Source organism: Pleurodeles waltl, chromosome 11 (genome assembly GCF_031143425.1).
Source record: "Pleurodeles waltl isolate 20211129_DDA chromosome 11, aPleWal1.hap1.20221129, whole genome shotgun sequence".
Classification (NCBI taxonomy): Eukaryota; Metazoa; Chordata; class Amphibia; order Caudata; family Salamandridae; genus Pleurodeles; species Pleurodeles waltl.
In genome coordinates this window covers 1,004,751,146-1,004,763,898 of record NC_090450.1, presented here as the reverse complement: position 1 = coordinate 1,004,763,898, position 12,753 = coordinate 1,004,751,146, and the positions used below count along the sequence as shown (strand labels likewise).

The 12,753-nt window shown below is 47.1% G+C and overlaps 1 protein-coding gene across 2 annotated transcripts in view; it reads right to left on the bottom strand.

The window, feature by feature from the left end:
* The window catches only part of RIMBP2 (RIMS binding protein 2), a 1,257,287-nt gene that overhangs the window by 174,302 nt on the left and 1,070,232 nt on the right, over positions 1 to 12,753 (bottom strand). For both annotated transcript variants that reach the window (XM_069215362.1, XM_069215363.1), the window contains one exon: positions 1,785 to 1,949. In XM_069215362.1, coding sequence (XP_069071463.1) covers positions 1,785 to 1,949 — 165 coding nt within the window. The remainder of the gene's footprint in view (positions 1 to 1,784; positions 1,950 to 12,753) is intronic.

Sequence of the window (12,753 nt, the reverse complement as noted above, 5' to 3'; positions counted from 1 at the left end):
CTATTTCATGGCCTAAATTCTCGCTCCTTTCCTCAATTTCAAGTGACTTTTGACTACCCTTGATCATTTTGGCAAAAATGTTCAATTCTTATGGAGACTGTTTTGGATATTTACTGTTAATTTCCACCAGATTCCATATCTCATTCCCCTTCTCTTCCAGATTAACTTTTAAGATTATTATATCTGAATCTTAAAGCTTCACTTAAATACAAATATTTTCGAGCATCAGATCCCTCTCATCCTGAAGCAAAGGTAGAACTTACTTGGGAATCTGACATGGGATGCGATTGGTCCATTTCTCTCTGGAACAAAATATGGTCCAGAATATTTAAAATTTCAAGATCAGCCTCTACCATTCAATCCATGTTTTTTCTTTGTCATAGATTGTATCATACACCAACATCCCTGGCCAAATTTGGTAATACGTCTTGCCCTGCTTGTGGGTCATGTTGTTGTTTGAAGGGGGATTTGCCCCATGTTCTTTTTTTATGCCCCCCTACTGCCGTTTTTTGGAAGATAGTCTGGTCCGAACTTACAACAATTTTTAAAATAAATTGCCCTAAGTCAGTTATCTCAAGTTTTTTAGGTAGCCTATCAGATAATATTGAATTACATGCTCACAAAAAAGGATTAATTGATCTTATGTTGGCCTTAGCTTTTCAGCAAGTTACAATTAACTTGAAATCCTTATCTAGCATATCTGGCACAGATTGGTGGAATATGGTATGGCATTATCATCGCTTAGATATTATTTTTGCTTCTGCTTGCAGGCCTCTGGTAAATAGCGATTTATATTGGCGCTCATTAATGAATTTTCTTAACAACAATGTTAAACAATGTGACCAATCCATAAGATCTGAGAACTTTATACCACCGTAATTTGTATTTTCTCTGCTTTTTTTCTCAGAAACATGGCTCAGGTTTTTCTCATTATACTTATGTATTATTGTATCTACCTACCCAATCTCCAAATATAGATTTTTATTCCCCCTCCCCCTCTTTATACCCATTTTCGCCCTTTTACAGCATAAAATTGTTTAAAAGCTTTGACTCTGTATATCGATTAATAGCCTTGCAGTTTCCTTGCTTATACTTGTGATGTTGACTAGTGTTTGCATTTCATATGTTCTACAGTAAAGCTGATTAAACACGAAAAAGCAAATCTTAGTGAAGGTTAAGGGGCATATATCACATTACTACCAACCATGACACTCTCAAATGAACCAGCTACTCTCAGTTCAGTCTTGTGCATGGCTGGAAATCAAAGTGCATCTCATTAAGGTTTGAGTGCAGCAGACAAATGGTTAATGGAGGCACCCAAACCCCTGTGCTTTCTCGTTTGTGGTGTGAAAGCAGCCAGGGCATTAGCACGTACCCAGCGAAGAGACACTGAAAGTCTGAGTATTAGGCATGAAGGCCTTTTATCCACTAATAGGGTCAGGAGGAAAGCTTTTGGTAAAGCCCCCACACCCCCCCACTGCTCCCTTCAACAAGGCATTAATTACAAAAATCAGCAAAGCATTTATTGTTTATAGGGAGAGGACTCTGTGTGAGGAAGACAGATGGACACTTATCTTTCCCTGATCTCTCATTTAGTATGTTTTTTTATATTTTGTTTTAACACATTGCATTTACTTCTTTTCATTACAAAATTTACCTACTCAATTTGAAAACATCATTGGTGCTTGTTTTTGTCTGGTGTTCACGAAAGGCTCAGGTAGCCAAAAGGGTTGTAATTACCTCCAGCTCACTTGGACACTGCACAGCAGCAGGGGGTGCATTACCTGTTTGCCCAGCTCCGAGCCCTTCAAGAATTCATCCACTGAGGCACCTTTCCTCTTTGTGTGCGGAGAGTCGTAGCCATCTTCCTCTTCCTCGTCCTCCTCTTCATCGGAGTTTGCGTAATGCACGGCACTGCTCCGCTCACTGAATATGGTTCTTCTCTCCATCTGGCAACAACACAAGTGTGAAACCAAATCAGAGGTCATGGGACATCACATGAACATCATACAGCTGTGGGACATTGCGACATCAGCTCAGCTAACAGACCTACAAGAACAGTGTATGATACACGATTTACAGGAACATTATCTGCTAACAGAACTCTAACGGAGCTGTGAGAACATGATCTACTAACAGCTCTAACCGAGCAGTGAGAACAGTATCTACTAACAGAACTCTAACCGAGCTGTGAGAACATTATCTACTACCTGCTCTAATGGAGCTGTGAGAACAGTACCTACTAACAGAGCTCTAACCGAGCTGTGAGAACAGTATCTACTTACAGCTCTAACCATGCTGTGAGAATGTTATCTACTAACTGCTCTAATGGAGCTGTGAGAACAGTACCTACTAACAGAGCTCTAACCGAGCTATGAGAACAGTACCTACTAACAGAGCTCTAACTGAGTTATGAGAACAGTATCTACTAACAGCTCTAACGGAGCTGTGAGAACAGTGTCTACTAACAGCTCTAACGGAGCTGTGAGAACAGTGTCTACTAACAGCTCTAACCGAGCTGTGAGAACATTATCTACTAACAGCTCTAACTGAGCTGTGAGAACAGTATTTACTAACAGCTCTAACTGAGCTGTGAGAACAGTGTCTACTAGTTGGCACATTTAATGTACTCATAATTCCCTAGTAAAATGGTACTACATGTACCCAGGGCCTGTAAATTAAATGCGACTGGTGGGTCTGCAGCACTTATTGTGACACCCACTTTAGAAGCCCTTTAAAACATGTCTCAGGCCTGCTACTGAAGCCTAGATGCAGTTTTAAACTGCCAATTCGACCTGGAAAAATAAGCCTTTTGTCAGGCCTAAACCTCCCTTTTTAATACATGTAGGCCCTCACTAAAGTAGGCCCTACCCAGCCTAGATGGCAGGGTGCATTGTATCTAAAAAAGTAAGACACATTTTTTACGTTTTACATGTCCTGGTAGTGAAAAAGTCCTAAACTAGGTTTTCACTATTGTAAGGCTGATTTCCCCAATAGGACAATATTGGGATACCTTATTAGATGTGGATACCGTGCTTACTGTGCCACTGGATTCAAACTAGTCTAACTGATGAGGGGTGATATCCTGAAACCGGTCCCAGGATGCTTGTTTCCAGTCCATGAAGGACCTGGCCTGGCAGTTTGAGCTGGACTGTTCCCATGAGGAGCAGGGTTAAGACTGATTTGCATACAGCTGGGTCCAAACTGGGGTGATGTGGTGAACGAAGAAACAATGGCTTAAACCCAGATCTCTGACTCGGGGTGAATGTTTGACAACGCTCAGCATTCTGTCCATCATCTTTTTGTGTTGCTATTTCTTTTAGAAAGTTGCCATTTTCCTGTGCTGAACTTTCCAATGCCTTCTAGGAGTTTCCCGCTACCTGGGCCTATTCATTGCTCCCCCATCAGATATGTGTATTGGGCCCAGAGAGGGAAAAATAGGACATAGGAGAGGACCATCCTTCTAGGCTGGGATGGACAACACTGTTCTCTGCCCCACTTACATTTCAAAGGGCTGTCTCCAGTAAATTCACAAAGGAGCTTGAGACCAGCCTTTCGTTACTCTGGACCTCTTAGAGCCTGGCAGGCGAAGAAAGGAACTTTCCAGAACCAGATGTGGGGGTGGAGTAGAAGTTTCTCACACTTCAAAGGGTGGCGCCACGTATAAATATTGGACCTCCTGAGCCACTGATCAGTATACTTGTGGGCATTACAGAAGGACTGCCTTGTTCTCCAGAGGACTGTCCTGCAGGCTGAGGCCTGGCTTGTTCCCCAGAGGACTGCCTGCTGCTTGAGGCTTGCCTTGATCTTCCAAGAACTGCCCTACTGCTACCAGAAGACTGCCCTACTGCTTGACGCCTGCCTGGTTCCCCAGAGGACTGCCATGCTGCTTGAGGCCTAGTTTGTTCTTCAGATGACTGCCCTGCTGCTAGAGGCAAGCCTACTCTCTGAGAATGAGGACTGGGTCCCCTCTGTTCATCCCAGGCTACCTGGATGACTTTAAGAGTCAGTTGGGTGGCCCACTGTTCTGAGCTACAGGGACACAACAAGCTCCAGGGGCCTCCCTGCAACTGCCCACCTGACCCGCTGCAACTGGCCCTGCCTGGAACTGCAAGTGGACCTGCCTGAGCCCTGCCGGCCTCTGCTGGTACGATTTCCTGATCTTCAAAGGAAGTCTACCCAGGTCCTAGTCCATTGGCTGGCATCACGTGAGCTCCTCCTGTGAAATACTGAAGTTTTGAACTCTGCACACTGGACTTTGAGAAGGTAACTTTTTGAGCATGATTAAACTGGCCTCTGTATCCGGCTCGCACTCCATCGTGGTCGGCCGGAACTTGTGACTTTGACCCAATCTAACGCAACCAGAAACTCCCAGTTAGTGCTTTCTGCTTCTTGGTGCTACTTCTACTTAAACCTTTAAAATTGCATATCTCTGGTTCTCCTGGTTGGACTTATGCCAATTTGTTCTCATTTTATTTATTACATTTTACTCTTTTTTTCTACATTGGTGTGGGATATCTTTTGTGTTGTGTTTTCACTTTGTTACTGTTTGTGAGCTGCATAAATAATTTACACAGTGCCTCTAAGGTAAGCCTGGCTGCTTTTGTGCCAAGCTACCAGAGGGTTACAGACAGGTTAATTTTGTGGTTCACCCTAATAAGGTCTGTTGTTGTTGCTTGAGAAGGGTTTCCACCCCACAATCAAAAACCCAGTTTCTTACAAGTATCTACCAACAGAGCTGTTGCAACTGTATCAGCAATGCACGCTGCTAACAAAGCTGTGGGAACAGTGTCTACTAACAGAGCTGTTTCAGCTGTATCCACTAATAGAGCTGCTGTAGCAATCTCAGCCCTGTATGCTGCTAACAGAGCTATTGGAACAGTATTAGCAATGCAGTCAGTTATTAAGGCTGTTGCAACAGCATCTGGACCACACTTTGCTTAAACAGCTGCTGTATCGATGCTGTCACTGTCCTGTATCAGCATTGCACTTTGCTAAAAGAGCTGTTGGAAAGGCATTAGACCCGCACTCTGCTATCAGAGCTGTTAGAACAGTGTCACTTCCGCACTGTGCTAGCAGACCTCTTGGGACACCATCAGGACTGCACTCTGCTAATGGAGCTGTTGAGACAGCATTAGCATCACGGTTTGCTAACAGAGTTGTTGGACGGTGACAACACTGTGCTGTATGGCTGCTGCAATAGGGAAAGCAATGAATTCTGGTAACTGGTGGCAGCGGTATAAATACCTCACTGTGCCAACAGTCCTGGAGTATCAGTAACAGAACCTCACTATGCCAACAGAGCTGGGACAGCAGTTTCAGCATCTCACTATGCCAACAGACCAGGGGCAGCAGCATTGGCACCTCCCACTGCCAATGGACCTGGGGCACATGTATCAGCACGTCACTATGCCAACACACCCGAGCAGCAGTATCCACACCTCACTATGCCAACAGACCTGGGCAGCAGCACCAGCACCTCACTATGCCAACAGTCCGTGGCAGCAGTATTTATCAGCACCTCACTATGCCATCAGACCTGACAGTAGTAGCAGCACCCCACTATGCCAACAGTCCGTGGCAGCAGTATCCACACCTCACTATGGCAACAGACCTGGGGCAGCAGTATCTATCAGCACCTCACTATGTCAACAGACCTGGGCAGCAGTAGCAGCACCTCACTATGCCAACAGACCTGGGCAGCAGTATCTATCAGCACCTCACTATGCCAACAGACCTGGGCAGCAGTATCTATCAGCACCTCACTATGCCAACAGACCTGGGCAGCAGTATCAGCACCTCACTATGCCAGCAGACCTGGGCAGCAGTATCCATCAGCACCTCACTATGCCAACAGATCTGGGCAGCAGTATCAGCACCTCACTATGCCAGCAGACCTGGGCAGCAGTATCTATCAGCACCTCACTATGCCAACAGACCTGGGCAGCAGTATCAGCACCTCACTATGCCAGCAGACCTGGGCAGCAGTATCTATCAGCACCTCACTATGCCAACAGACCTGGGCAGCAGTATCTATCAGCACCTCACTATGCCAGCAGACCTGGGCAGCAGTATCTATCAGCACCTCACTATGCCAGCAGACCTGGGCAGCAGTATCTATCAGCACCTCACTATGCCAACAGACCTGGGCAGCAGCACCAGCACCTCACTATGCCAACAGAGTTGACCAAACAGTTTCATAGAAGGCCCCAAGCCAGGTGGCCATATTTGAGTACTCACTGTGCCAGCTCTAGCACGTAGTTTACCTTAGAACACCACAGACCCACTGGGAAAGGTATCTTTTAAAACACCAGATTTAAGGCATAGAAAATGTAGTCTACAGAAAGGCATATACAGAAAGCACCGAAAAGGTACATCATCAAAACGTGGTAGATTTTAGGTGCAGGGATGGGATTAGGTGCAGGGATGGGATTAGGTGCAGGGATGGGATTAGAGTGCAGGGATAGGGTTTAGAGTGCAGGAATGGGGGTTAGAGTACAGGGATGGGATTAGAGTGCAGGAATAGGATTAGGTGCAGGGATGGGATTAGAGTGCAGGGATAGGGTTTAGAGTGCAGGGATAGGATTAGCTTGCAGGGCTAGGATTAGAGTACAGGGATAGGATTAGAGTGCAGGGATAGGGTTTAGGTGCAGGGATAGGATTAGAGTGCAGGGATAGGATTAGCGTGCAGGATTAGTTGCAGGGACAGGATTAGAGTGCAGGAACAGGGTTTAGGTGCAGGGATAGGATTGGAGTGCAGGATTAGGGTTTAGGTGCAGGGATAGGATTCGAGTGCAGGAACGGGTTTAGGTGCAAGGATAAGATTAGAGTGCAGGAACGGGATTTAGGTGCAGGGACAGGATTAGATGCAGGAACAGGATTTAGGTGCAGGGATAGGATTGGAGTGTAGGAACAGGGTTTAGGTGCAGGGCTAGGATTCGAGTGCAGGGCTAGGATTAGAGTGCAGGGATAGGATTAGAGTACATGAATGGGTTTAGGTGCAGGGATAGGATTGGAGTGCAGGAATATGACTAGAGTGCAGGAATAGGGTTTATAGTGCACAGATGAGATTAGAGTGCAGGAATAGGGTTTAGGTGCAGGGATAGGATTAGAGTGCAGGAACGGGTTTAGGTGCAGGGATAGGATTAGCGTGCAGGGATAGGCTTAGAGTGCAGGGATAGGATAAGAGTGCAGGAACGGGGTTTAGGTGCCGGGATAGGATTAGAGTGCAGGAATGCGGCTTAGGTGCAGGAATAGGACTAGAGTGCAGGAATAGGGTTTAGGTGCAGGGATAGGATTAGCGTGCAGGGATAGGATTAGAGTGCAGGAACTGGGTTTAGGTGCAGGGATAGGATTAGAGTGCAGGAACAGGGTTTAGAGTGCAAGAATAGGATTAGAGTGCAGGAACGGGCTTTAGGTGCAGGGATAGGATTAGCGTTCAGGGATAGAATTAAAGTGCAGGAACGGGGTTTAGGTGCAGGGATAGGATGCAGGGATAGGATTAGAGTGCAGGGATAGGATTAGAATTCAGGAAGGGGGTTTAGGTGCAGGGATAGGATTACAGTGCAGGAACAGGGTTTAGAGTGCAAGGATAGGATTAGAGTGCAGGAACGGGGTTTAGGTGCAGGGATAGGATTAGCGTGCAGGGATAGGATTAGAGTGCAAGGATAGGATTAGAGTGCAGGAATGGGGTTTAGGTGCAGGGATAGGATTAGAGTGCAGGAACAGGGTTTAGAGTGCAAGGATAGGATTAGAGTGCAGGAACGGGGTTTAGGGGCAGGGATAGGATTAGCGTGCAGGGATAGGATTAGAGTAAAGGGATAGGATTAGAGTACAGGAACGGGGTTTAGGTGCAGGGATAGAATTAGCGTTCAGGGATAGGATTAGAGTGCAGGAACGGGGTTTAGGTGCAGGGATAGGATTAGCGTGAATGGATAGGATTAGAGTGCAGGGATAGGATTAGAGTGCAGGAACAGGGTTTTGAGTGCAAGGATAGGATTAGAGTGTAGGAACGGGGTTTAGGTGCAGGGATAGGATTAGCGTTCAGGGATAGGATTAGAGTGCAGGAGTGCAGGAACAGGGTTTAGGTGCAGGGATAGGATTAGCGTGAAGGGATAGGATTAGAGTGCAGGGATAGGATTAGAGTGCAGGGATAGGATTAGAGTGCAGGAAGGGGGTTTAGGTGCAGGGATAGGATTCGAGTGCAGGAATAGGGTTTAGAGTGCAAGGATAGGATTAGAGTGCAGGAATGGGGTTTAGGTGCAGGAATAGGATAAGCGTGCAGGGATAGGATTAGAGTGCAGGGATAGGATTAGAGTGCAGGAATGGGGTTTAGGTGCAGGGATAGGATTAGAGTGCAGGAACAGGTTTTAGAGTGCATGGATAGGATTAGAGTGCAGGAACGGGGCTTAGGTGCAGGGATAGGATTAGCGTGCAGGGATAGGATTAGAGTAAAGGTATAGGATTAGAGTGCAGGAATGGGGTTTAGATGCAGGGATAGAATTAGAGTGCAGGGATAGGATTAGAGTGCAGGAACGGGGTTTAGGTGCAGGGATAGGATTGTAGTGCAAGAACAGGGTTTAGAGTGCAAGGATAGGATTAGAGTACAGTAACAGGGTTTAGGTGCAGGGATAGGATTAGAGTGCAGGAACGGGGTTTAGGTGCAGGGATAGGATTAGTGTGCAGGATTAGGATTAGGTGCAGGCACAGGATTAGAGTGCAGGAATAGGGTTTAGGTGCAGGGACAGGATTAGAGTGCAGGGATAGGATTAGCGTGCAGGATTAGGTGCAGGGACAGGATTAGAGTGCAGGATTAGGGTTTAGGTGCAGGGATAGGATTCGAGTGCAGGAACAGGTTTAGGTGCAAGGATAAGATTAGAGTGCAGGAACGGGATGTAGGTGCAGGGATAGGATTAGATGCAGGAACGGGGTTTAGGTGCAGGGATAGGATTAGAGTGCAGGAACGAGGTTTAGGTGCAGGGATAGGATTAGCATTCAGGGATAGGATTAGAGTGTAGGAACGTGGTTTAGGTGCAGGGATAGGATTAGCGTGCAGGGATAGGATTAGAGTGCAGGGATAGGATTAGAGTACAGGAACAGGGTTTAGGTGCAGGGATAGGATTAGAGTGCAGGAACGGGGTTTAGGTGCAGGGATAGGATTAGTGTGCAGGATTAGGATTAGGTGCAGGCACAGGATTAGAGTGCAGGAATAGGGTTTAGGTGCAGGGACAGGATTAGAGTGCAGGGATAGGATTAGCGTGCAGGATTAGGTGCAGGGACAGGATTAGAGTGCAGGATTAGGGTTTAGGTGTAGGGATAGGATTCGAGTGCAGGGACAGGTTTAGGTGCAAGGATAAGATTAGAGTGCAGGAACGGGATTTAGGTGCAGGGATAGGATTAGCGTGCAGGGATAGGTTTAGAGTGCAGGGATAGGATAAGAGTGCAGGAACGGGGTTTAGGTGCCGGGATAGGATTAGAGTGCAGGAATGCGGCTTAGGTGCAGGAATAGGACTAGAGTGCAGGAATAGGGTTTAGGTGCAGGGATAGGATTAGCGTGCAGGGATAGGATTAGAGTGCAGGAACGGGGTTTAGGTGCAGGGATAGGATTAGAGTGCAGGAACAGGGTTTAGAGTGCAAGAATAGGATTAGAGTGCAGGAACGGGGTTTAGGTGCAGGGATAGGATTAGCGTTCAGGGATAGAATTAGAGTGCAGGAACGGGGTTTAGGTGCAGGGATAGGATGCAGGGATAGGATTAGAGTGCAGGGATAGGATTAGAATTCAGGAAGGGGGTTTAGGTGCAGGGATAGGATTACAGTGCAGGAACAGGGTTTAGAGTGCAAGGATAGGATTAGAGTGCAGGAACGGGGTTTAGGTGCAGAGATAGGATTAGCGTGCAGGGATAGGATTAGAGTGCAAGGATAGGATTAGAGTGCAGGAATGGGGTTTAGGTGCAGGGATAGGATTAGAGTGCAGGAACAGGGTTTAGAGTGCAAGGATAGGATTAGAGTGCAGGAACGGGGTTTAGGGGCAGGGATAGGATTAGCGTGCAGGGATAGGATTAGAGTAAAGGGATAGGATTAGAGTACAGGAACGGGGTTTAGGTGCAGGGATAGGATTAGCGTTCAGGGATAGGATTAGAGTGCAGGAACGGGGTTTAGGTGCAGGGATAGGATTAGCGTGAATGGATAGGATTAGAGTGCAGGGATAGGATTAGAGTGCAGGAACAGGGTTTTGAGTGCAAGGATAGGATTAGAGTGTAGGTACGGGGTTTAGGTGCAGGGATAGGATTAGCGTTCAGGGATAGGATTAGAGTGCAGGAGTGCAGGAACAGGGTTTAGGTGCAGGGATAGGATTAGCGTGAAGGAATAGGATTAGAGTGCAGGGATAGGATTAGAGTGCAGGGATAGGATTAGAGTGCAGGAAGGGGGTTTAGGTGCAGGGATAGGATTCGAGTGCAGGAATAGGGTTTAGAGTGCAAGGATAGGATTAGAATGCAGGAATGGGGTTTAGGTGCAGGAATAGGATAAGCGTGCAGGGATAGGATTAGAGTGCAGGGATAGGATTAGAGTGCAGGAATGGGGTTTAGGTGCAGGGATAGGATTAGAGTGCAGGAACAGGTTTTAGAGTGCATGGATAGGATTAGAGTGCAGGAACGGGGTTTAGGTGCAGGGATAGGATTAGCGTGCAGGGATAGGATTAGAGTAAAGGGATAGGATTAGAGTGCAGGAATGGGGTTTAGATGCAGGGATAGAATTAGAGTGCAGGGATAGGATTAGAGTGCAGGAACGGGGTTTAGGTGCAGGGATAGGATTGTAGTGCAAGAACAGGGTTTAGAGTGCAAGGATAGGATTAGAGTACAGTAACAGGGTTTAGGTGCAGGGATAGGATTAGAGTGCAGGAACGGGGTTTAGGTGCAGGGATAGGATTAGTGTGCAGGATTAGGATTAGGTGCAGGCACAGGATTAGAGTGCAGGAATAGGGTTTAGGTGCAGGGACAGGATTAGAGTGCAGGGATAGGATTAGCGTGCAGGATTAGGTGCAGGGACAGGATTAGAGTGCAGGATTAGGGTTTAGGTGCAGGGATAGGATTCGAGTGCAGGAACAGGTTTAGGTGCAAGGATAAGATTAGAGTGCAGGAACGGAATGTAGGTGCAGGGATAGGATTAGATGCAGGAACGGGGTTTAGGTGCAGGGATAGGATTAGAGTGCAGGAACGAGGTTTAGGTGCAGGGATAGGATTAGCATTCAGGGATAGGATTAGAGTGTAGGAACGTGGTTTAGGTGCAGGGATAGGATTAGCGTGCAGGGATAGGATTAGAGTGCAGGGATAGGATTAGAGTACAGGAACAGGGTTTAGGTGCAGGGATAGGATTAGAGTGCAGGAACGGGGTTTAGGTGCAGGGATAGGATTAGTGTGCAGGATTAGGATTAGGTGCAGGCACAGGATTAGAGTGCAGGAATAGGGTTTAGGTGCAGGGACAGGATTAGAGTGCAGGGATAGGATTAGCGTGCAGGATTAGGTGCAGGGACAGGATTAGAGTGCAGGATTAGGGTTTAGGTGTAGGGATAGGATTCGAGTGCAGGGACAGGTTTAGGTGCAAGGATAAGATTAGAGTGCAGGAACGGGATTTAGGTGCAGGGATAGGATTAGATGCAGGAACGGGGTTTAGGTGCAGGGATAGGATTAGAGTGTAGGAACAGGGTTTAGGTGCAGGGATAGGATTAGAGTGCAGGAATATGATTAGGTGCAGGGATAGGATTAGAGTGCAGGGATAGGATTGGAGTGCAGGAATAGGGTTTAGGTGCAGGGATAGGATTAGAGTGCAGGAACAGGGTTTAGAGTGCAAGGATAGGATTAGAGTACATGAATGGGGTTTAGGTGCAGGGATAGGACTAGAGTGCAGGAATAGGACTATAGTGCAGAAATAGGGTTTAGAGTGCAGAAATAGGGTTTAGGTGCAGGGATAGGATTAGAGTGCAGGAACGGGGTTTAGGTGCAGGGATAGGATTACAGTGCAGTAATGGGGCTTAGGTGCAGGGATAGGACTAGAGTTAGGGTTCAAGTACAAGTATAGGATTAGGGTTGAGGAGCGTGGATAGCATTAGGGTTAATGTTCCGGTTGCAGGGTAAGGTTAGGGTTAGGATGTATGTGCAGGGACAGAGTTAGGATTTAGGTGCAGGGACAGAGTTAGGGTTTGGGTGCAGGGACAGAGTTAGGGTTTGGGTGCAGGTACAGAGTAAGGGTTTAGGTGCAGGTACAGAGTAAGGGTTTGGGTGCAGGTACAGAGTAAGGGTTTAGATGCAGGGACAGAGTTAGGGTTTAGGTGCAGGGACAGAGTTAGGGTTTAGGTGCAGGACAGAGTTAGGTTTTAGGTGCAGGGACAGAGTTAGGGTTTAGGTGCAGGGACAGAGTTAGGGTTTAGGTGCAGGTACAGAGTAAGGGTTTAGGAGCAGGTACAGAGGAAGGGTTTAGGTGCAGGTACAGAGTAAGGGTTTGGGTGCAGGTACAGAGTAAGGGTTTAGATGCAGGTGCAGGTAGAGAGTTCGGGTTTAGGTGCAAGGACAGAGTTAAGGTTTAGGTGCAGGGACAGAGTTAGGGTTTAGGTACAGGGACAGAGTTAGGGTTTAGGGACAGAGTTAGGGTTTAGGTACAGGGACAGAGTTAGGGTTTGGGTGCAGGGACAGAGTTAGGGTTTAGGTGCAGGGACAGAGTTAGGGTTTAGGTGCAGGTACAGAGTAAGGGTTTGGGTGC